Source organism: Hyperolius riggenbachi, chromosome 1 (genome assembly GCF_040937935.1).
Source record: "Hyperolius riggenbachi isolate aHypRig1 chromosome 1, aHypRig1.pri, whole genome shotgun sequence".
Taxonomy (NCBI): Eukaryota; Metazoa; Chordata; class Amphibia; order Anura; family Hyperoliidae; genus Hyperolius; species Hyperolius riggenbachi.
In genome coordinates, this window is record NC_090646.1 from 619,207,029 (window position 1) to 619,233,440 (window position 26,412).

Genomic DNA, 26,412 nt, shown 5'->3' on the forward strand with positions numbered 1-26,412 from the left:
TGGACTGCCACTGTGCATGTGCTGCAGCTGGGGCTTGTGGTAATCACTGATGGACTGCTGCTGTGCATGTGCTGCAGTTGTGGCTTGTGGTAATCACTGATGGTCTGCTGCTGTGCATGCGCTGCAGTTGTGGCTTGTGGTAATCACTGATGGACTGCTGCTGTGCATTGCTGCAGTTGGGGCTTGTGGTAATCACTGATGGACTGCTGCTGTGCATGCGCTGCAGTTGTGGCTTGTGGTAATCACTGATAGACTGCTGCTGTGCATTGCTGCAGTTGGGGCTTGTGGTAATCACTGATGGACTGCTGCTGTGCATGTGCTGCAGCTGTGGCTTGTGGTAATCATTGGTGGACTGCCGCTGTGCATGTGCTGCAGTTGTGGCTTGTGGTAATCACTGATGGACTGCCGCTGTGCCTGTGCTGCTGTTGTGGCTTGTGGTAATCACTGATGGACTGCCGCTGTGCATGTGCTGCAGTTGTGGTAATCACTGATGGACTGCCGCTGTGCATGTGTTGCAGTTTTGGCTTGTGGTAATCACTGATGGACTGCTGCTGTGCATGTGCTGCAGTTGTGGCTTGTGGTAATCACTGATGGACTTCCGCTGTGCCTGTGCTGCAGTTGTGGCTTGTGGTAATCACTGATGGACTGCCGCTGTGCATGTTCTGCAGTTGTGGCTTGTGGTGATCACTGATTGGCTGCCACTGTGCATGTGCTGCAGTTGTGGCTTGTGGTAATCACTGATGGGCTGCGGCTGTGCATGTGTTGCCAGTGTGGCTTGTGGTAATCACTGGTGGACTGCTGCTGTGCATGTACTGCAGTTGTGTCTTATGGTAATCACCGATGGACTGTCGCTGTGCCTGTGCTGCAGTTACGGCTTGCATTTGTAGATTATACCTGGTAGATCTTTTTCAATTCGTAATTTTCGAAACAGCTCACAAGCTGAAAAAGTTTAGGCACCTCTGATAGCCTGTGCATAATGTTATTGTGCCCTTATATAGTGCTGACATTTTCTACAGTGCTTTACAGGATAGATTGAACCTGTCATGTCACTTACTTCCCCTCCACTGTAATTGTACAGCACCATGCACTGGATTGACCCTATAAAAATATATCATTAATATGCGCAAAAAATACTTGATAAAGTTTTGAATTGTACAGAAGTAGAGACATCCCTTGTGGGAAAACACAACTTTTATAAAATATTTCTACAGCCAGTCCAGATGACTTACTTTCATGCAGCTCAGACTTCTGTTTCTCGCAGGCCAGACCCTCGAAGAGCAGAGGGCACTTGCACCAGCATTCGCCGTCCACCAATATTGCCGTGCCTCCGTTCCTACATGCCTGGCATTTACACGCGCTGTATTCATCCATGTAATCCTGAATGGCCTTGTCCAGGCGTTTGCTCAGATTGTAACTATCCTTCATTTCTAGTGGGATCAGGGTAGAAATAGGTTGTGACTGGAGAAATAAAAAGAAAACAGTAAAATATGAGTTTGAAAAAGACCTATATATTGGGTTCAAAGCCCACTCCTTAAAATGTACCTGAGACTGATCCTAACAAAATAGGTATATACTTACCTAGGAAGAGGGAACCCTCTAGATCAGGGGCCTCAAACTCGCGGCCCGCAGGCAATTTGCGGCCCTCGATACAATATTTTGTGGCTCTCGCAGGCAAAAGCTTCCATATAGTTCGCTTCAGTGCTCCCAAGTAATCCGCCGCATCCCCGCCACTAAACAAGGGCTGCAGAGCCCCCAAATCGCCCGGGGGGCAATCCGCCGGCATTTCCTGAAAGGAGCAGAGCTTTCAGCTTCAGCTCTGCCCCTCCTGACGTCAATCGCCGGCTCTCCCCGCCCCTCTCTGTGAAGGACTGACTGACGTCAGGAGGGGCAGAGCTGAAGCTGAAAGCTTTGCCCCTTCCAGGAAATGCCCGCGGATTGCCCCCCGGGCGATTTGGGGGCTCTGCAGCCCTCGTTTTGCGGCAGGGACACGGCGGATTACTTGTAATGGGAGCACTGAAGCGAACTATAAGGTAAAATAGGCAAAATAGTTCGCTTCAGTGTGAATTTGATTTTAAAATAAAAATCAATGCAAGGGGGGGGGGGGAAGGGGGGAGGTTCGGGAGCTGCTGATTGTGAAATCCCTTATGTGGCCCAGCCTCATCCTGACTTTGCCTCCTGCGGCCCCCAGGTAAATTGAGTTTGAGACCCCTGCTCTAGATACTCCAAATGCTTCCTGTGTTTTCCTAGCTTACAACACTGGAGCATGTGGACAAGAGTTTGTCAGATATGTTATCGTGGCCACACTCCCTGCCGTGTGTGAATTTGGCTGTACTGCATCTGCCATGGCTGCAAAAGTGCAGGCGTGGCCATACTCACAGGGGCACAGTAAAACTGCACTCGTGCATAACGGGGAGAGCAGCTGCTATCTTCCACAGGGTCCTGGGCAGCGCCGGCGATGGCCTTGGGAAGGACTCAGGAAGCTTCTGGAGGATCCAGAGGCTTGCCTCTTCCTAGGTAAGTATCTTTTTTTCTGTTAGGCTCTGCCTCTGGGTTTCTTTAAATTGTTTTAACCAGTTCACCCCCAAGGGTTTTTATCCTAACGGACCAGAGCAATTTTCAGTTGTCAGCGCTCCTCCCTTTTATTCCCTAATAACTTTATTACTACTTATCACAAGAAAATGATCTATACCTCATTTTTTTCGCCACCAATTAGGCTTTCTGTGGATAGTACATTTTGCTAAGAATTTTTTTATTCTAAATGCATTTTAATGAGAAAAACAGAAAAAAAAGAAAAAAAATCATTATTTCTCAGTGTTCAGCCTTTATAGTTTTAAAATTAAACATTCTCCTGTGGATAAAACAAACACGTTTTATTTGCCCAGTGGTCCCGATAATTAAACCGTTTAGATTATGTCCCTACCACAATGTATGGCGACAGTATATTATTTTGAAATATAAGTGGTTATTTTTCTGTTTGTTCTGGCCATAATTACAAGCCCCTATGTAATAAATTAAAATTAATTTTCCCCCATAAAATATAGAATAAAAAAAGCTGAGTACCTAAGGCAACTATTTATTTATTTTTTTTAAGCTGATTTTTTTTTTTACAAGTGTTTTTTTTTGGGGGGAGGGTTGGAAGTGTAATTTTATTAATGATGTGTATATACTTGAAAATGTATGTATTTTGTAGGTGTAATATACTTTTTGGCCACAAGATGGCGCTAGTGAACACTCATAGGTCGTGTTCACTTTTTTTTTTTTTTTTACACTTTATTAAACTGTTACATTTCCTGTTTATGTGAATGGACGTAGCCGCTGTTCGCGGTCACGTCCATTCACTCCAGGCACTGCGATTGGGTAGAGGACTGTTCGGTCCTCTTCCCCAATCACCCAGCACGGGATCCCGACGGTAATGGCGGCGGTAGCGGCGGACACACGGCGGTAGCAGCGGCAGGAATGCGAGACGTATTAAAACGTCATGTTGCTGTTAATAGCGGTAAGCATGACGTTTTAATACGTTAGGATGGCGGTAAATGGTTAAGTTAGTCAACAAATTGTATCATACTGGTTCAAAACTCACTGCTTTGACTATTTTTTGCTATTTTTATAAAGTCAAATTTTCACAAATTCAACCACCTCTATTCCTGTCACCTATCACTCTGCATGCTACTTCCAGAGGCAGCCTTAGAGTACGTGGGGCCTGGGGAGAGTATCATATGTGGGGCCTAGAGCCATAAGTGTAGGCCATATATGTTACCATACCACCACACCCACGGGTTTGTCTGCCTCTAATGCAGTACATTTTTTTATTGTTTAAAAACAATTAAGGCCACTAAGCCAACCAATATAATAACAATTACATACAGTGGGTTGCAAAAGTATTCGGCCCCCTTGAAGTTTTCCACATTTTGTCATATTACTGCCACAAACATGCATCAGTGTTATTGGAATTCCACATGAAAGACCAATACAAAGTGGTGCACATGTGAGAAGTTGGACGAAAATCATACATTATTTCAAACATTTTGTACAAATAAATAACTGCAAAGGGGTGTGTGTGTAATTTATTCAGCCCCCTTTGGTCTGAGTGCAGTCAGTTGCCCATAGACATTGCCTGATGAATGCTAATGACTAAATAGAGTGCACCTGTGTGTAATCTAATAGAATAAACATACCCTGTACTTTATAATCACTGGATTGTCTGGTAGGGAAGCAGCCCAGTCCACAAAATCGTCTACTCCAATTGGCTCTTTGTGCTCGAGTTTTTGACTAAATTTACCGGCATGTTCTACTGTTCCTCCCTCAACGAAAGAGACCACTTTATTAATGATAGCTTCTTTCTCTGACGTTCCTGTAAATACAAGGTTCAGTAGGACAATGGATCACAAGTGAGTTTTGCAGCAATGGATGGTCAGCAATGATTTCAGATCCCATAATAATAGAGGTTACACTATTTCTGCTAACACCGACCCATCCCATCTGAATCTACCAGCCTTCCTAATGCCTTTGGAAAATGAAAGATCACAGACCAATTTTACCACCTTCGTGTAGTATGAGAGCCATACTCCACACAGTCTATTCTATGGAGCTGAGTACACCCATCAGATACAAATCTTAGTAAACTGAGGAATTAATCTGTCACAAAGGTCTGTCAGGGAAGTTTGAAAAACTGATCTTTCTAATGCTAGGTACACACTATACAATTTTTTGGCAGATTTACCTGCCAGATCGATTATTTCCAACATGTCCAATCTGAATTTCGATCGATTTTTCAATTTTCCAATCGTTTTTTTAAATCATTTTTTTTAATTGTTTTTTCAATTGATTTTCGTTCAGTTCTATGAAAATCGATAAAAAAAAGAACAAAAAAATTATTTAAAAAAACCGATCAAAATTCAGATTGGACAAGTTGGAAATAATCGATCTGGCATAAAGATGCTGTACACATGCAAAGGATCAGTTCCTGCAAAAGATCAGTTCCTGCAAAATGTTTCATTGTCTATGATATCTGCAGATCCTCATACACACCTTGTTTAACAGACAGTCATTGTCTTTTTTACAAAGATTATCTGCAGATTTGATCTTTCACTTTTCAAAGATTTATCTTTCGTGTACCCAGCTTTTTTATTCAAAATCTGTTGGCCGTCATACTACATGACCGTGGTAAAATTGGCCAGTCATCTGCAGATAAAAATTGGATGTGAGTATGGACCTAAAGACTTTTATCTCATTATTATTATTATTTATTTATAAAGCGCCTAAATATTCCCATCTCATGTGTGTACCTAGCCTAAAGGTGGCCACACACGATACAAGAAAGGATTCAGTTTTCCCATTTTTCGATAAAAATTATCAATTGTACAGAAAAATTGTAGAATTTCTTTTAGTTTGACCGAGAAATTTACAGGTTTTTTTTTTTATATTTGTCGATCAGGCAGGGTGGGATAATCTGATGAATTTTTCAGAAAATGTAATTGGTGGTAGGGTAGATTGTACATTTCTAAATTTTTAAACCCATTTTTAAATCAATTCTTCTTGATTTTTCAATCATTTCACAATTGTTAGAGAATCAAACACAAGCGTGTGCTACATTGGTCAGATCTCTAAAAAGTTTGAGAAGCAGAAGACTGCATTTTTACATGCGTTTTTAATGCGTTTATTTATAAATACGATACTGTATTTTACTCAATTGATACAGTGAAACTATTGAAAAAAAACCCGCAAAAGACAAGCGCACCAAAAACGCATGAAAAATGCAATTGCAAATGTAAATGCATACAACAACGCACCCGAATATGTAGAAACGCAAGGTTTTCATCACTGCCTAGTGTGCTCCTAGCCTCATAGATCACCACTTTTTTTACTATCCATTTTTACAGATCTAATTGCAACTTTTTCAGTGTCAATATATTTAAAAAGAACAATCAGATTACCAGGGCCGTTTCTAGACTTTTTGTTCCCTGAAGCAAACTATCAGATGTCATTGCTTCTGATCGGGTGCAGTGATTGGCCCAGTGATGGTGCCATAGTCCCACCCGCGAGACCATCGGCACCATTTAACAAAAGGAGTAGCGGGCAGCTGTGATTGGCTGGTCAGGTGCCAGCACCCCCACCTGATTGGTCGTGTGCCAAAGATTCCCCTCTGACTAGCCATGATGTTTTACCATAGCATAGCTCGATAAGAGGCATATATCTAAGCCTCACCTGCTTATGATGTCATAGGGAAGGGGGGCAGGTGCCTCCAGTCGAATGAGAACTGGAATTTTGAGATGCATGCAGTGGTGTAGCTATGGATCTATGGGCCCCAGTGCAAGTTTTACATTGGGCCCCCCCAGCACTCTATACGTAACACTTAATACGAGGCAACAAAACCTGCCAAGATCATCCACAGTATTAGAGGTGCAAGAAGGGAATGGGGAACAGTTTGTTAATGATTGTTACTACTCAAAGTATCTATAAAAGTGATTATTACCAGCACAGGACCAATAAACAGCTAATTCTTTGGTTGAGGAAGGGTCCCAATGGGGTCGCTACCTCTGTAACCCCTATTGCTACGCCACTGGATGCATGGATGAGGATGGTAGTGTGTGTGCCAGAAAGGCAGGCAGAAGATCGGAAAGGAGGCTAGCGCCAGGTGGCCTAAACTGTTTGTCCAAACCATGTCCCCTAGATTTTGCCGCCTGAGTCACGTGATTCAGGTGGCTCCATAGTAGGTCCGCCGATGCAGATTACTTACGGTGGAAATCAGAGTACTTATCACCAAACCATAAATATGCTAAAGCATTTGTATAACTATAGCCCTCATGATCTCTGCATCTGGCAGTGGCCTGGGAGGGTGGGGCACATAAGGGGGCAGGGTCACATGAAAATGTCAGGGTGCATGAGAGGGATGTAGAGCTACAAGGGACAGTAATAGTTTTATTTATTCTTGGTAACTATTTGCAGGCAATTTTGACATTTAGGGCTTGATCCACTACAATTTCGCCGGTACTAGGGGCAGGGGGGCAATGTACATTACCCTATTAATGCTCTGTAATCTTACCTCACTGGAGGAAGGTGAGTAAGAATTATTCCACTTATTGGACGCTAAAGGACAACACATTTCGTGGGCCTTATCCGCTTCTTCAGGTAAGATTGTTTATTTTACACTGCTTCCCAGCTGTTCACAATTTTTGGAGGGTGCCTCCTTCCACCTATCCGAATCACTAAGGGTGCCAAGAGCAGGACATGAACACAGATATAGAAAGAGGCAGACGTACAAAGACTGCATTAAGAAGAGAGCTGCATGGCAAGCCAAGAGCAATCAAAGTAATGGGGTGCCTTCGTGGAGTTTATGGACTGCCAGTGATGGATCTGTCACTAGTGGATCTGTTGCAGAGGAAGTCTGTCAGTGAGGGAACTGAAGGGGCCATTTCTGTCATGAAGAGGTTTGTCACTGAGGGATGGATCCCTAAAATCTGTCCCTGACAGTGTAAGGATCGGTGTCAGCAAACAGAGAGAATCTGATTATTGGTGATGTGCAGTATCGCCAATAATACAGATATCACCTGATTATTGATGATCTGCAGAATCACCAATAATACAAGTGAAACTAACCTCCGGACATCTAACACAGTAAATAACAATAACGACAGCAATAATACACAAGATCGTGGAAATATCCACCACACGGCAATTCCTCAGAGGTGTGGTTACCTCTGAATGGGAACCCCGTGTGTGAGATCCTCAAACCAGGCAAAGAGAGGACTCTCGGCCCATGGCAGTAATCGTCTGCTAGGGCAGGCGTCTCGGAGAGGCAAGCCTCAGAGATAACCCTACAGTGGGAGACGTTCCACTGAAGGGAGAAAGGCCAGACAAGCAGAGGTTCGGCAACAGAGAAGGCGGCAGCAGTACAGAAACGGAAGGCTGATTCAGAGTCGGTAAACAGGCAGGGTCGGCAACTTGAATCAGATAGGCAGAAGTACAAGAGCGATTAGAGTAAAGAGTAGTCAGGGATCGCCAGAGTCAAAACACAGGTAAATATACAAATACAATCCTAATCTAAGGTATGACGTCTTTGGTATCAACACCTAGGAAACGGAACTAAGGTCTGAGCGCTAACACGGATGTATTCACGATAGCAGACAACTTGCTACTGACAAGCAAGTCCTATATGTAGCCAAAGAGCTGCCCAGCGCCGCCCCAGAGCCCCAGCCAATCACCAGAGCAGCCGGAGTCAGCTGACCGGCCTGGTCAGCTGACTCCCCGTCTAGAGGCATAAAGATCCTGCCTCCTCGCGCGCGTCATGCGGCGAGTGAGGGCCGGCGAAGGGGACCCCACAGAAAGCAACTGCGCGGCGGAGTCCGCCGAGCATGCAGACTCCGCCGTCCGCACTGTCCCGCTCGGCGGCACACCGGAGGTGAGAGCCTGGGAAGCGGAGCCCGCTGCCACATGCATACTGGCAGCAGGTCCGCTAGCCCTTACAGACAGTCTTTTAATGTCTTCCTTGAGAGCAGACTGGATGATCACAAAATGAATAAAAAGCCTTCAGACAGTACTCACCCTCTTCATTACCAAAGTTGTCTTTGCATTTTTTGTTTTTTACATCTATGCCACCTGTAATTCCAGAGACATCACCATTCAAGCCAACATTCCACCCATGACAATTTTTAACTTCTTCTTTAGTGATACCTACAATGAGAAAGCGAGAAATTAAAGTTTGGCCATTGACAGACTTATGTAGATAAAACATGAAAAAGTCTGCACTCACCTTGCATCAAAGCATAATGGCCCAATGTTGCTATACGGGACCACCAGGACAAAACACATACCTCCCAACTTTTTGAGATGAGAAAGAGGGACAAAGCCGCACCCCTGACCACACCCCCGTCATACCCCTCGTCACGCATACCATAAAGATTTCATAAGAAAAATATTTTTTATCATTTAAACCACACTGGTCCTTTCTATCCTGGTTCATTTTCCTTCATATTAACATTTTAAAATTAGTAATATGTCAATTTAAAGAATGGAAATACAGTTTAGAGTCAATCAAACACATTTTGTTTAGTAGAGAAATATATATATTTACATAGAAAGAGGGGCAAAGTCCTCAAAGAGGGACAAATGAGGAGGAAAGAGGGACAGGGCTCCCAAAGAGGGACTGTCCCTCCAGTAGAGGGACAGTTGGGAGCTATGCAAAACAGGTTGAGGCCCTGTTCACACTGTAACATAAAACAGCTGGAGGTAGGGTTGCCACTCGGCCAGTATTTCACCAGCACGGCTGGAAAATTACTTAAAGGGATACTGTAGGGGGGTCGGGAGAAAATGAGTTGAACTTTCCCGGGGCTTCTAATGGTCCCCCGCAGACATCCTGTGCCCGCGCAGCCACTCACTGATGCTCCGGCCCCGCCTCCGGTTCACTTCTGGAATTTCAGACTTTAAAGTCTGAAAACCACTGCGCCTGCGTTGCCGTGTCCTCGCTCCTGCTGATGTCTCCAGGAGCGTACTGCACAGGCCCAGTATGGTCTGTGCTTGCGCAGTACACTCCTGGTGACATCAGCGGGAGCGAGGACACGGCAAAGCAGGTGCAGTGGTTTTCAGACTTTAAAGTCTGAAATTCCAGAGGTGAACTGGAGGCGGGGCCAGAGCATCGGTGAGTGGCTGCGCGGGCACAGGACTTCTGCGGGTGACCATTAGAAGCCCCGGGTAAGTTCAACTCATTTTCCCCCGACCCCCCCTACAGTATCCCTTTAAAAAGCCAGTAAAATGTTTTTACCGGCAATGTATCTGCTTTAGACTATTCCACCAGAGTAGAGGAGGGGACACCAGGTCTGTTACAATAATAATTTTACCAACTAAGATGAGGCTACAGCATGTTCTCCCCCTCCCTCCTGTTTGGTGCACAGCTCCTGGACCCTTCCTCCCCCGACTGTGGAGCTGATTATACTGTACAGTTCAGTGTAAAAAAAAAAAGGAATGTCCGGCACCTTCCCACCCTCCACCTCCAGGAGACTGAGGACGGCCAGAGAGTATGAGAGAGACACAGACACGTGGAGCTGCAGTTGTGACAGGAGATGCTGCTGTAGGAGAGATGCAGTGTGTATATGTATGGAATTTGTGTAATGTGATGTGTATGTATGGAGTGTGTGTCTCTGTGATCTGTGTGTGTATACAAAGCATGTGTGTATGTATATAGTGTGTGTGTATATATATATATAGTGTGTGTGTGATGTGATCTGCATGTGTATATATAGAGCATGTGTGTATGTATGTACTGTATGTATACAGAGCATGTGTGTATGTATATAGTGTGTGTGTGCAAGGGCCGGTTTTACCATAAGGCACTGTAGGCACATGCCTACAGGTGCCAGATGATGGAAAGGCGGCTCATTACCCTCCCGTAGCGCCTCTCTCCTTCCTTCCCTATGCAGAGTCCCATTACTCACCCACGTCTCTGCATTCCACTGACAAGATCTCCCTTCAGTTGGGCGCAGTTGACAGCTCCAGCTACTTAATACTGAGGGTACCTCTGGCTACCTAATGCTAGGGGACACCTGTAGCTATCTGTGACGGTCAAGGGAAGTAAGGGAAAAATTGAGAGCCAGCACACTCGCGGTGGGGTTCGGCAGGGGTTTGTAGGTGCATATAGGACAAAGTGTAGGGCATCAGGTCATCTGTGCCTATAGGCTCCAGTGATGTAAATCCGGGCCTGTGTGTGTGTGTTGTGATCTGCGTGTGTATATATAGAGCATGTGTGTAAGTATGTATATAGAGTGTGTGTGTGTATATGTATATATGTATGTATACAGAGCATGTATGTATGTACATAGAGCATGTGTGTATGTATATAGTGTATGTATTGAGAGAATGTTACCGTTAGGAAAAACTGCATCCCCCTTTAGTGTAACACCCCCTCCCTTACCCCCATAGCAAGCATGGGCAATAGACCCCCACGCTCCCTCTGGGTTGGTTGTTCTGCCATACCCCCCCTCCCTTTTCCCTGACAGACCTGACCCCCTTTCTCTTAACCGCTTAAAGGAGTACTGTAGGGGCAAAGGAGAGAGTTGAACTTACCTTGGGCTTGTAACGGTCCCCCGCAGACGTTCTGTGCCCACACAGCCACTCGCGATGCTCCGGTCCCCGCTGACGGTTCACCTCCGAAATTTGCCACTGCGCCTGCGTGCCCTTCTCCTCACTTCCTCTAATGTCGTGGGAGCATATTGCGCAAACGCAGTACGGCCTGAGCAGCACACTACCAGAGACATCAGCGGGAGTGAAGAAAAGGCCGCGCAGGCGCAGTAGGGCGCAGTGGTTTTGCAACTTTAAAGTCGCAAATTCCGGAAGTGAACCGGAGGCGGGGCTGGAGCATCAGTGAGTGCCTGTGCGGGCACTGGATGTGCAGGGGACCATTAGCAGCCCCAGGTAAGTTCAACTCTATTCCCCCTTTGCCCCCTACAGTAATCCTTTAAGGATCACAGGCTTAAACACCCCCTAGTGACCAGGCTATTTTTTACAATTCAGGCCACCGCAGCTCACTGCACGGCCATACAACTTAGCACACAATTGAATCTTGCCCCCTTTCGTTGCCACCAACGGAGCTTTCTGCTGGTGGCATCTGATTGCCGCTGAGAGGTTTTTTTTTTTTTTATAAAATCACATATTTAAATAATTCTCCCACCCTCCCTCCATCCCCCGGGAGAGCCAATCATAGCTGATCACTTCTCATGGGCCTATGAGAGGGAACTTCTTGTGACACACTGGAGGGGATAGCTCAGTGACAGTGCTGCCCCCCGTACAGCGCTGCACTAGATCGCAGCGCTGTACATGTAAATGAACAATTTTTTATGTGTAACAGCCTGCCACCCACGATCCTGGGTAGGAAGGCTGATCTCGGAGCTCCGTGCTGCCATTCAGATTAGCGCGCAATCCCCACTAATCTCCAACCCCAGAACTTGACGCCAATCGGCATTAGGCAGTTCTGGGGGAGGCACGTAGGTCAAAGTTGAACCTAGTGATGTAGTATAGGGGGCGGGTCGAACTCGCATATAGTTTGCGGTTCACCGCGAAAGCGAACCACCGAAGCAGTAAGCCAATCTTGTCAGACTTTTAGTAAGAAAAATCTGATCTGCATGCTTGTTCAGGGGCTATGGCTAAAAGTATTAAGGGCAGTGGCATCGCTAGGAGCTTTGATCCGGGGCACCGCCCCCGAACCTGTTGCCATGGTGCCCCGGATCAGACTGAGCGGCAGGAGGGGGCACTGGACAAAGCAGCGGGGGAGTGGGCGTAGTGTAGTTAAAGTGGTCCTGTGCATCAATAAAATTCTATACTTTTTGCTATATATCTCCATTCGCATATTTCCCGCAATGGGATATCTATAAGGTAGGATCAAATTATTTATCCTCTTTACTGCGATTAGCAAATAGAGAACATTATATACCACATCCCTACCGGGCGCCTCCAAACCCTTTCCAAACTAGTGTAGTTAAAACTCACCTTCCGATCCCCACAGGTACAGCCTCCATCTCCTTCCTACTTCCTCCCCCGGCATCCGTCGCCTTGGTTACAGCGCCCCCTGTGATGACGTGACCGATGTCATCACAGGGGGCGCTGTTACCAATGCGAGGGTTGCCAGGACGGGAAGTAGGAAGGAGATGGAGAGTGCGTGCGTGCGTGTCGGGATCGGAAGGTGAGTTTTTAACTAAACTATGCCAGCTCCCCCCGCTGCTAACCATCCAACCTACACTGGAGGCACCTACCTATGGGGGGAATCTACCTATCTAACCTACACTGGAGGCACCTACCTATCTAACCTATACTGGGGGAACCTACCTATGGGGGAACCTACATATCTAACCTACACTGGAGGCACCTACCTATCAAACCTATACTGGGGGAACCTACCTATTTAACCTACACTGGAGGCACCTACCCATGGGGGGAACTTACCTATCTAACCTTACACTGGAGGCACCTACCTATCTAACCTATACTGGGGGAACCTACTTATCTAACCGACTCTGTAGGCACTTACCTCTCTAACCTACACTGGAGGCACCTACCTATGTAACCTATACTGGGGGAACATACTTATATAACCTATACTGGGGGCATCTATCTATCTAACCTATTCTGGGGGCACCTACCTATCTAACATATACTGGGGGAACCTACCAAACTAACCTATACTGGGGGAACTTACCTGTCTAACCTATATGGTGGGAACCTATGTATCTAACCTATACTGGGGGAACCTAGCTATCTAACCTATCCAGGGGGCACCTACCTATCTAACCTATACTGGGGGAACCTACCCGTCTAACCTAAACTGGAGGCACCTACCTATCTAACCTATACTGGGGGCACCTACCTATCTAACCTATACTGGGGGAACCTACCTAAATAACCTATACTGGGGGCACCTATCTATCTACAGCCAAGCAAAACCCCAGGGCCCCAGTTCAGCAAAGCACAGCCCCCAACAAAGCAAACCCCCCAGCCTAGCAAAGCCTTCTGGTCCCAGCCCAGCAAAGCGTACAGCCAAGCAAAGCCTTGTAAAGCCCCCAGCCCAGCAAAGCCCACCAAAATGCCCCCAGCCCAGCAAAGCCCCCAGCAAATTGCCCTGCCCAGCAAGTCACCTAGCAAAGCCAGGCCGGCTCAACATCACCACCAGCCAAGCAGGCACAGCATCACTGCCAGCAATGCAAGCACAGCATTACTACCAGCCAGGCCAGCAAAGCATAGCATAGCATAATCACCAGCCAGGCAGCCCAGCATAACCGCCAGCCGAGTACAGCACACAGGCCAGCCAGCCGAAGACAAGACAGAAGCCAGGTGAGGGGCTTATTTATGTGAAATACTGCCTATTGAATATATTAAAGTTACACCACTGCTCTTTTCATGTACATTTGGCCCTACCCATGAACACGCCCATTTTTTGCCGCGGCCCTTTTGGTGCCCAGGGGTGCCCCTGATCTCCCAGAAACGCCTCTTATTAAGGTGCCCATACACTGGTCGATTTCAGCCATTGATCGATTCTATTGAATCGATCGATCGGAAATTGATTCTTTCAAATCTATTGATCGATTTGCGGCAAATTTCGATCGATTTGATCTATCTGACAGGATGGAAAATCTAGGTTGATCTGCTGCTGGCAGCAGATCAATGGCCCATAGAGTTGCATTGGATCTAATGGTCCAATAATGCATTTAGATCGATTTCCTATAGATTTCATTCTGAAATCTATTGGAAATCTGTTCCTAGTGTATCGCACACATCAGATTCCTGTCACATTCTGCAAATCTATACGTGTAAGGGCAGAGAATCATCAGGACAGCCAGGAAATTTGCATTGCTTAAAAATAAATAAATTATGGCAGCCTCCATATTTCTCTCAGGTCAATTCTTAAAAAGTCAGTGGCAAACCACTCCCACTTTTAGACCAACCCCCTCAGGCCACACCCACAAGTCGGTATTTTTTCACCCTAAAGATGGCAACCCTAGCTGGAGGTGACCAAAAGCTTTTATAACAGAGATAGGCGATGGCCCACCTGACCTCCAGTGTTGCTCGCAAATTCTTGCATCAGTCATTTTCGCATCAAAAATAACATTTGATTTTTTTTAAATTTTTGCAAAAATAAATTGTATTTTCACAATATGGCAAAAATTCACAAAAATGCAAAATACATTTTTTTTAATTTTTACCATGAAAATGTGAGAAATCGTCATTTTATCACAAACACGTGAAAAATAGTTTATCTTTAGTATGAAAAATCACATACTTATTACAAAAACATTTTCAATGGCATTTTCGCTCAAAAGTCAAATTTAATATTATTTTCACGAAAATGAATGCAAAAAGAATGTCAGCATTTTCGCTCCAAGGCAGTGAGTTTTATTATTATTTTTATTATTTAGTATTTACATAGCACCGGCATCTTCTGCAGCACTTTACAGAGTATATAGTCTTGTCCACTAACTGTCCTTTATAAGGGCTCACAATGCCAAGGTCAGGCCCGGATTTACATCACACGGGCCTATAGGCACAGATGTCCTGGCACCCTAGACTTCGCCCTCCATGAGCCTACAAACAACAAAAACACACTGCAAGTGTCACTTCTTTCTTAGGGAGCTGGGAAATTTGGGCGCATGGGGCTAGTGGACAAAAAGGGCGCCGCCATAGACGGCCATATTAATTTGCGTTTATCTGGCGCCTAACAGGAAATTAGGGCGCCTGTGTTAATATAGGTTTTATACATACACTAATCCTTATTTTAGGTGTACAAATTTATAAATTACTGTTTTACATGCATTTTAACAAATATTCATTTAACGATTTAAAACACACCTTATATATCACTTCATAAGCACTTTTTTAATAAACCTTAAATTTTTTTTTCAACCTTAAAAAAAGGGCGCAGATGTTAATAGAAAGTTTATAAAACTAATAAACCTTAAATTGTATTTCATTAATTTTTACACCCTATTTCTCAATTTCTATTACAAATTTACATATATGTTTAACTACATACCTATTTTAAAGTTTATATACTATTTCTGTTTAATCATTATTTTAACACTTTCAAAATCTGCCCACCAATTAATTATATTTTAAATATGTAAAATAAATCACTATTTCACATCTGTAAGCTAGTAATCGATTTATAAAGAATAGTTTATACTAAATCATTATCTAAGTTTTGTAACAAAAACTGTTTTAATAAATTACAAATCCAATATTATATAATTACCGAAATACGTGGTATTATATTAGTTGTGATAAAAATATTTTCTAATCTTTTAATTTTCTGTGCCCACTCTCCTTGTGACACTTGTATTTTCCACTCTTGTTATAAATATTTTCCTCTTTAACTCTGTTGATCTCATTTCCGTGTTTAAATTTTTTCATGTATGCCAGCTTTGTAACGTTTCAATTTACTAATGTCACTTCACCTTATGTCCCTCGTTTCTTAGTCCCTCGTTTCTTAGTACCCCCTTTGTAGTTGTGTTCTCTTCTGTGTTCATCTTCTATGTAAACATCTGTGCTCCTTGTGTCACTTGTTACTATTTGCTTTATCCTTCTATTATTTTTTTTACTCTATTATTGTGTAATGTATGTTTCTCCTGGTTACTATAATTCATGTCCTTATATGACCCTTTACAGCATACATGTACACCTCCCATTTTTGTGTCACATTGAAACCTAGTTTTTTAAATAATTACTTTACTCCATGTGTCTAATACCAATATGTACACTAATGGAGTTTTGGGTGGATGTGGTGTCCCACTACACATGAGTCAATATGTGATTTTTATTGCATGTGTTGTCCCTGTACACACCACATAACTGTGTACAACATATTGTTGCTTACCAATCAACTTTTAATTATTTTTTTACATCAGTGATTTCCACTACAAACCATATAACTTTACAGTACAGATGAGTAGTGCGAGTGTACACTTGAAATAAATCCTCTTGTCCATTCAAATGGATCCAGCACATCTAGTGATAGACCTCATATAACACACCATACCAAGTATTGTGATGCAACAGTCTTTGTAGCTATCTATCCAATGTTTCACACCATTATCGTTAGTTATGTTGTTGAATATAAACAGCTTAATTAAATGGCCCTTCTAATGTGTATCTACATACATTTTTAACCCTCTCTATAATTAGGTCTTTAAACATTGAGTTTGGTATGACTAGTAATCTCTTACCATTTTAATTTTTCCATGTCAAATGTTCATACTCAAACTTGCAATGAACCATCTGTAATAATTTTGCTTACCTTCATCTTCTTAAATTTCACTGAAGACATCCTGTTTCCAGACTGTTTGAAGGTATTCCTCCTTTAATCCATCCTTAATACTGTCCACGGTTTTAACAATGATATGTCTGTATAACTGTGTTTTCAGTCTGTTTTGTCCTGCTAACCTTTCTCCCACTGCCTTTTGTAAGCCTTGTCCTGTATACTTTTTATGCCACAGCAAATGCGTGCCTGTAGTTCACCTTGTAATTATAATTTTTTTCTCATCATACAGTGTTCTACAGGTGTAGTTCAGATTGTATGATGTTATGCCTTAACATTATTCTCCTCTCAGTGTTACCCAGAACTTAAACAACTATGACAATGTAACTGTGTATGTGTGGCCTGATATTCCAAATACTAACATGACTCACTTTCAGAAATGAGCTCTTCAATAGCTGACTAGTTGACAGTGTACTCACACATGAGAGAGTTATGGCTTTTTCCTATCATTTTACTATTGTTATCGTACTAAACCTTTTTTCCAGTTTTTGCATATTTTCTTTTCAAATCGGCTACATTGTAATTGGAAAAAAAAAATTTCTACAAGAATTCTAAATAAACACATACTTCTGTCCAATATCTTTATTTAAACTTACTAATTTATTACTTTCTTTTAATCACTATTCCATACAACTGCTATATCACGTACAGTATCTGGATGTAATAAAATAAAAACATTTCTCATAAACAGAATTCTCTTATATATCTTTAATATATATCCCTTTTTTCTCCTTTTACATCTTTAATACTACATTTAAAAACACCATGCAATTCAAATAAATAATTTACATAGTATTCAAAATGCCTAGTAGTTTCAATGTTAGTGTTGTGGCCAATATTAATTTGGGCTAGTATGTTCAGTACCATGCTATGAGAGATTAGTGTATAAGAAGGTGTTTTTCTTTTAAACTATCTCAATTTTACAAACTATGTTAACTTTTTAATCTTTAGTGTGCTTCTCGGATGTAGCATGCCATAAGACAGTGTTGTAAGCAACACCAGCTGGTATGTGCAGAGCTGTGTTTCTTCTTCGTATTATTGTCTACAGTAACGTGCCAAAAGACAGTAGTGTTTAAGCAACAGATGTGGCCTACAACCGTACTGACTTATGTCACGCTGAGTAATCTTTACTCATCGGTTTGGCTCTCGCCACTACCATGCCATAAGACAGTGTTGTATAAGCAACACCTGCTGCTATGTGCAAGGCTGTGTTTCTTCTTCTTCTTATTGTCTACAGTAACGTGCCAAGAGACTGTAGTGTTTAAGCAACAGATGTGGCCTACAACCGTACTGACTTATGTCACGCTGAGTAATCTTTACTCATCGGTTTGTCTCTCGCCACTACCATGCCATAAGACAGTGTTGTATAAGCAACACCTTCTGCTATGTGCAAGGCTGTGTTTCTTCTTCTTCTTATTGTCTACAGTAACGTGCCAAGAGACAGTAGTGTTTAAGCAACAGATGTGCCTACAACCGTACTGACTTATGTCACGCTGAGTAATCTTTACTCATCGGTTTGTCTCTCGCCACTACCATGCCATAAGACAGTGTTGTATAAGCAACACCTGCTGCTATGTGCAAGGCTGTGTTTCTTCTTCTTACTATTGTCTACAGTAACGTGCCAAGAGACTGTAGTGTTTAAGCAACAGATGTGGCCTACAACCGTACTGACTTATGTCACGCTGTGGGCACAGGATGTCTTGGAAGGGATATTAAAAGCACAGGCTAAGTTCAACTCATTTTGCCCCGACCTCCCCTCCAGTCCTTCTTTAATATCAACAAGCACATACACTGGACATACACACCTCTTTTTTAAAAATAAAAATTGAGAGAGGAAACACTATGGTACAACCATACTACTGACAAAGTTAAACTTTTCTGTTTTTAGGGATAATGTTATATTTAAATTTTAGTGGGTTGAAAGTGACTCAACACTACATTTGTTTGTTCTGTTAGTGTGTTCAGTTATTGAGTTGTTGCATGGGAATGTTGAATTGAAATTTAGTTTGAAGGCACTAACAGCAGTAAGTTAAATAAAATTAAGAACAAATCCTGTGCTTTATAAAGCACAGTGTAGGTGGGGAGGTCCAACAAAGTCATTGGCCTCAATTCAGTAAGCGGTTAAGACTTGTCTACAGATGTTTTTTAATGTACTGATCGTTTTTTCTGTGGCATAAAAGGGGAGTTTGGTATTACCAAATGTATTACACCTATTTTTTGACCTAGTCTAAAACATTTGTTAATTACGTGGGTAAAGCAAGGGAAATGATCAAAAGATGCATTTCACAAGCTAGTAGCTATGACTGACATCCTTCTCCTCTGATGAGCTCCACTCTGGGTACAATCAACTCCTGCATACTTAATTCAAAAAGTTCCATTGTCACATGTACAATACCACATTTAATAAGTTTACCGACAGAAAACCGCTCGTCTAATCTCTGTCAGATAAAGTGGGTGTGGTTAGTCATTGTTTGCCTGTGTGAATTGTGTAATTACTAAATGTTACACTGGGTCTAAAAACAGGTGTACAAAATTACACAAAACCACCAGTACACTAAAAAAAAAAAGACGACTAGTCTGTACTGCTTATTGAATTGAGCCAATTGTTGCTCTTCTCCACGGGCCAAGTCAGAAATGGCTGTGGGTGAGAGTGACCATGAGTCTCGTGCTCCTTTTAAGTTTAAGTTTTTTCCAGTCGTCAAACCGACTAATACATTGTGTTATTGTTGACTACAGCGTGACAGTAATGTGAAATCAGGGTTCAATTGCGCTTGCACCTAACTGCCACGCCGGTCTCTCTGATGACAAGAAGCGCCCAGTGTGGCGATGACTGACATGAGCTTTCACCGAACAATAACATGTCACTCGCGCTCAGTTTCACCTCAAACTATTTGAAGAGAACACGAGGTGTGTTTAAAGAATGTTATCTGCATACAGAGGATGGATCTGCCTATACAGCACAGCCTCTGTTGCTATCCAAAACTGCCATAAGGTCCCCCTGCACTCTGCAATCCCTCATAAATCACAGCCGTGCTGTGAGGCTGTGTTTACATCTGTAGTGTCAGTCTCAGCTGCTCCCCCGCCTCCTGCATAGCTCCGGTCCCTGCCCCCATCCCTTCACTCCAATCAGCAGGGAGGGAAGGGATGCAGGCGGGGACTGGAGTTCTGCAGGAGGCGGGGAGAGCAGCAAACTGAAACTGTAGAGATAAACACAGCCAGCTCTGACAAGCTGTTTGTCAGCAGCGTGGCTGTGATTTATGATGGATGGCAGAGTGCAGGGGGACCTTAGGGGGGTTACGGATAGCAACAGAGGCTGGGCTGTATAGGCAGATCCAGCCTCTGTATGCAGATAACATTCTTCAAACCCACCTCGTGTTCTCTTTAAGAGCAAGGCCTGTGAAATGATCCAAATGGAGGAAAAGGTACCGGACGAGCTGCGGTGCATACAATTTCTTTTATCTTATGTTACTGTCACTTACAGTCAATTGTCGATATCAGACAAAACCAAGTTTTTTTCAACTATTGACCGAAAAATTGGACAGAAAAGGAGTCTGTCCAGAATAGGAAACACAACCAGCATCTAGTTGAAATACTATGTGTTGAATACCTTAAACTTAACACAGAGTCAAGTAACGAGAAACGGCCTTTGTCAGAAAAATTCATTTATGACTGAAAGTGACATCAATATAGGAGAAAAGTCATGTACACCTAATTTTACATTGTTTTTGTTTCTCTCTGTTTGTTTGCACATAGTGTTATTTTAGTTATTGTTAAAGATACTGATGCTGTAAAGGAATTATCAATCACAAACGATAATGTTAAATTCACAAAGCGCTGCCTGCACAACCTTGGTGCCAAAATCTCACACACAGAACGAGAAGTGTCCGCCGCAGGACAATGGGGGGACACGGAGTAACTTCAAGAGCACCCTTCAGATGCTCGGGGCTCTTAAAGAGAGACTGAAGCGAGAATGGATCTCGCTTCAGACCTCATATATAGCAGGGGCATGCGTGCCCCTGCTAAAATGCCACTATCCCGCGGCTTGATGGGGGTCCCTTACCACCTTAAATCTCCTCCGTGATGCAGGGGAGCGCTTCCTGGTTGGGGCAGGACTAACCGCCGCAGCCCTGACCCATGCGCATCTGTCAGACGCGTACCTCCGCCTCTCCTCCGCCCCTCTCAGTCTTCCTTCACTGAGAGGGGCGGGGGAGAGGCGGCAATGCGCGTCTGATAGACGCGCATGGAGGCAGGGCTGCAGCCGTTGGCCCTTGCCTTCAGGAAGAACAAAATCTACGACCAAGTTGGTCGAAGATTTTGCATGGGGTGGTTTGGGGGGTCAGGGACCCCCGTTTAGCCGCGGGATAGCGGCGTTTTAGCAGGGGCACATGTGCCCCTGCTATATATAAGAGCTGAAGCGAGATTTTGTCTCGCTTCAGTGTCTCTTTAAAAGCCCCAGGTGAGTTTAACTCATTTCTTTTCAGCCTTCAAGGATACCTCAACAGAAATGTGACATAATGAAATAAACATGTGTATGTACAGTGCCTAGCACACATATAACTATGCGGTGTTCCTCTTATTTCTTTCCCTCCCTGCCTGAAAGAGTAAAATATCAGGTATGTAAGTGGCTGAATCAGTCCTGACTCAGACAGGAAGTGACTACAGTGTGACCCACACTGATAAGAAATTCACCTATTTTCCCTTCAGTCTTGCTCTCAGGAGCCATTTTATTCTAGTAAAGTGTTTTATAGTTGAAATTTAGTATGAATGAGGATCACACTGTAGTGACGTCCTGTCTGAGTAAAGACTGAGTCAGCCACTTACATACCTGATATTTTACTCTTTCAGGCAGGGAGGGAAAGAAATAAGAGGAACACAGCAAAGTTATATGTGTGCTAGGCACTGTACATACAGATGTTTTTCTCATAATGTCACATTTATGTTGCGGTATTCTTGAAGGTTCACTTTAATGAGTAATGCAGCTCTACAACTTGCATGGAGCCCAACTTGCTTGCAGACAGCAAACTAAGATATACATGTATATCTTTGGCAACAAGGGAATAGAAAGCAGTTTTTTTGTACTTTGTTTAATTTTTGATCACTCCTTGCAAATGCGATTGTTGTAAGTATGTAATAAGTAAAAAATTATTTTATTACATCTGTTTTTTAATGTTTATGTATGATGTATCTTTCAATAAAAAAATGCTTTATATTACAGTTCAATAAAAGTTTTATTTGAAATGAAAAATTTCTGGACATTTTCTTGTAGGAGTTAGAGAAAACATAAGTAATCGTTGATAAATAACTATTGTTAAAAAAGTTCATCTTCAACTTGAGACGTGTACTCCTTTAACACTAGATGTCAAAGGGTAACTGAAGTAAGAATTATATGGAGGCTGCCATATTTTTTTCATTATAATCAATATCAGTTGCCTGCCAGCCCTGCTGCTCTATACCTCTGCAGTATTATACGAATAACACCTGAAAAAAGCATGCAGCTAGTCTTGTCAGATCTGACAATAATGTCGGCAACACCTGATGTGCTGCATGCTTGTTCAGGGGCTATGGCTCTTAGTATTAGAGCCAGAGGAACAGAAGGCAAGCCAAGAAAATGGTATTGATGAGAAGGAAGTTATTATGGCAGGCCAAGTATACCTCTTACTTCTGTTTCCCTTTAACATTATAGATACCCATAGGGCCTACATTAAAGATATCTTGAGCTTGTACCAGCACCAGCATCACTTTTGTAAATTGAAACAATTTTGTAGCGGCTCGGACTCTCCAGTGACTAATATTTTAACATTATACTTAAATGGCCGGAACACGTGTTTCCTTCTTCTCTATAACATGTTCATTAGCATACTGTGGTGCTGCAGTATGCTAATGCAGTTGAGTACACAAATAAGTGCACACATGGCCGGGGTTGCGTAAGCACAGGTAGGCCACAAAATACCATGACAATGCTTGTAAACTACTTCAAAAACAAACTAGAGCATGGAGAAGAATAGCCAGGTACAGTTCAACAAACTTATGGCAGGGCCTGGTGGTAGAGGACCAACACAACTACCTAAAAATGTACTGAGTATACTATGTACATGAATTTATATTAAAGTGCGCTTGTACACTGAGTACCTTGTGTATGCTAAGAATTCCACACTAATTGTAACAGCATTCAAGAGCCCACTGATGCTCCATTACAGAAAATGAATACATTAATCAGATGAAAAGGGTCATCAGCTACTGTAGTCAGTGGCATGTTTTCCAATCCTTGTTACTGTTTTCCTTACAGAACACAGACCACTTTTAATATTAACTCATAAGTAATACATAAGCAAGTAGCATTAAGAAAACAACAGAAAAGTAGGCCAAACCATTAGCACCTCATGACATACACAAGTGTTATACAAGATGAGCAAATTCTTCGTCCGTTGGCCGGAAAACCGGTCCATGAAGGTAACAAACTATGCGTACGTTAAAGGGACACTGTAGGGGGTCAGGGGAAAATGAGTTGAACTTACCCGGGTGTTGCCATGGTCCCCCTCAGACGTCCTGTGCCCGCGGAGCCACTCACGGATGCTCCGGCCACGCCTCTTGTCGACTTATAGAATTTCAGACTTTAAAGTGGTAAAACCAATGCGCTTGCATTGCCGTGTCCTCCCTCCTGCTAATGTCACCAGGAACGTACGGCACAAGTCCAGCTTGGTCTGTGTATGCGCAGTCCGCTCCTGGTGACATCAGCAGGAGTGAGGACCCGGCTACACAGGCGAAGTGCTTTACAGACTTTAAAGTCTGAAATTACAGAAGTGAACTGGAGGCGTGGCCGGAGTCGTCTGCATGGTACTAAGAGAAACCCCGGGTAAGTTCAACTCATTTTCCCATGACCCCCCTACCCCCTTTTAAGGGCAAGTCAGCTGCAATGAGGCGTCAAGAAGAAGAACCCGAAGAAGGAATCCACTAGTGAAAAGGCACAGCAGCAGTCATGGGAGAATATATAAACCGTGCCAGGTATAAAATAGTACAACTAAAGCTGGCCACTAATGATCCAATCTTTTTCATCCAATCTTGCCATTTTAATGTAATATAAGGTAACTGCCTGAAGTATCTATTCAGTTAATTCACTGATTTTCACCTTACACTACATAGATTTGGTAAGATTGGATGAAAAAGATTGGATCATTAGTGGCCACCCTAATGGTGGCCATACATGGTACCATTTTTTCATCCAATCTTAACATTTCTATGTAATATAAGGTAACTGCCTAAATTATCCTTTCAATATATTCACTTAATTGACCCTTATACTACATAGAAATGGTAAGATTGGATGAAAACATTGTACCATGTATGGCCAACATAAGGAGTACATTTCAATTGTTCGAATTCGGTTTTCATTATTTAAATTCTTAACCGTTCGAATACAGATGTTATGACAACCAGCGTATGGACAATACACTCACAAGTGATTGCGTTAAGATAACTTTCCTTACTTTGCAACTTTACAGTAGTACAAAAATTAAAATATATTTTTATCAGTACATTTACAATGAATATTAATACACTTGTTCGATCGGTAATATTATATTGAGTTTAAAAGTAATAAACATTTTAAGATATCTATTTTGTAAATCTTTATCTCAGATTTACTACAACCGTTAAATATCAAACAACTTTTATGTGAGTTATCCTGAATTCTTATAATGTGATTTATTAATAAGATCATCTAAAAGTTTATTTTAGTTTGTCACTGTTAACCGTTAATATATGTTTTCTCAAAAAGCATTAAACATCGTTTATGTGAGTTTTCAATAATCGTTACAATATGATTTATTAATAAGATCATGTAAACGTTAATGTAAGTGTTCACCAGTGCAACAGTAAATAGTAATTTAACTATCCATCATTTCTACTTTTAAATTTATGATTAAATTGAAGTAAATTAGATTTTAACATTTAATTTTTTACAAAGAAAAATTCATTATAAAGTTTAATCCACACGCCCTTTTTTCCCTTCGCCTTTTTTTTACCATACTTTAATTTTAAAATTGCTTTTTAACAGTACAACAATCGATAAATAGCGTTTAAACAATATGAGAACAGATAAAAATAAATTCAAGATTTAATTTGAATAAACGTTAAAGTAATCGTAAAAATAGGTTTTATTTTTTGATAAACGTTATTTCCTCATAAGGTTTACACCAGGCGCCCTTTTTTTCCAACTCCCTTATTTGACGTACGCCTTTCTTAGTACCCGTCATAGGTAGCTACAGGTGTTCCTTAGTATTAGGTAGCCAGAGCTATCCTCAGTATAAGTAGCTAGAGATGACCCAAGTATTAGGTAGTTAGAGGTGCTCCCGACCGAAGGGAGGTCAGGTCAGTGGAATGCAAAGACCTGGGTGAGTAACCTCTCATTTACAATCCGTTCTGGACTCTGCATAGGGAAGGGAGACACCTGGTTAGGGGAGTGAGCCACCTTTCCATCATCAGACGTCTGTAGGCATGTGCCTACAGTGCTTTATGGTTAATCCAGCCCTGGCCAAGGTACAATAGCAGGTCATTAGTTTATAGTTACCTAAAGTTAATTTGCATTGACTTTTGCCATGACAAAAACCATGTTAACCACTTTATCAAACACTACAGTAAATCTACGTCCTCTGTGACTTCATCTAAGCCATCTAAGCCATGAGGACATAGATATAGTTCGTGTAGCTAAAGCACAGCTGTGAATGGTTGGGCTTGCTCCTGTGCACACTTATGGCACTATCTACTGCAGCACTAATCAGTGAAAGGGAGTATATGTTCCCTGAGCCAATAAAATTAATTTGTACAATTAAAAATACTTTTATTTTCTCAGTTATTAGTGAAAAATACACAGTTTCACTATTTCAGAATCAAATATTCTCACCATAAATTATGACAGGAACATACTCTAAGTTTTGTTCTAAACGATAGAAGTAGCCAAACAAAATGTGTGTTTTTTATCTACATTTTTTCTATTTTTTCCTCCTTTTCCCATTAACCACTTCAGGTTTTTCTAAATCATTCCAAATCATTTTTTTCTAAATGCATTTTAATGGGAATATTAAGAAAACAATAGGGAAAAAAAATCATTATTTCTCAGTTTTCGGCCAGTTATAGCTTTAAAATAATACATACTACCATACTTAAAACCCACATATTTTATTTGCCCATTTGTCCCAGTTATTACACAATTTAAATTATGCCCCTATCACAATGTATGGTGCCAATATTTTATTTGGAAATAAAGGTGCATTTTTACAGTTTTGCGTCCATCACTATTAACAAGCTTGTAATTTAAAAAATAATAGTAATATTCCCTCTTCACATGCATATTAATAAAGTTTAGATCCTTAGCTAACTATTTATGGTTTTTTTTTTATTGTAATTTTTTTTTAATTAAAAAAATGTATTTGTGTATTTTTTGGAGTGTGGGAAGTGAACAGTTAATTTTAAATGTAATACATTGTATTTATTTAAACAAAATGTATGTAGATGTAGTTTTACTATTTGGCCACAAGATGGCCATAGTCAAATTTTTTTTTAGTCCTGTAAGCGATCACTCTCGCTTACAGAAAGTGAAGGGAGGATGGGAAACTTTTTTTTCTTTA

The 26,412-nt window shown here is 42.1% G+C and overlaps 1 protein-coding gene across 3 annotated transcripts in view; it reads right to left on the bottom strand.

Annotated features, from left to right (window-relative positions):
- The window catches only part of LOC137528965 (complement component C9-like), a 209,585-nt gene that overhangs the window by 23,978 nt on the left and 159,195 nt on the right, over positions 1 to 26,412 (bottom strand). For all 3 annotated transcript variants that reach the window (XM_068250811.1, XM_068250793.1, XM_068250801.1), the window contains exons 8-10: positions 8,542 to 8,670; positions 4,176 to 4,351; positions 1,230 to 1,458 (exon numbers count right to left, since the gene is read on the bottom strand). In XM_068250811.1, coding sequence (XP_068106912.1) covers positions 1,230 to 1,458; positions 4,176 to 4,351; positions 8,542 to 8,670 — 534 coding nt within the window. The remainder of the gene's footprint in view (positions 1 to 1,229; positions 1,459 to 4,175; positions 4,352 to 8,541; positions 8,671 to 26,412) is intronic.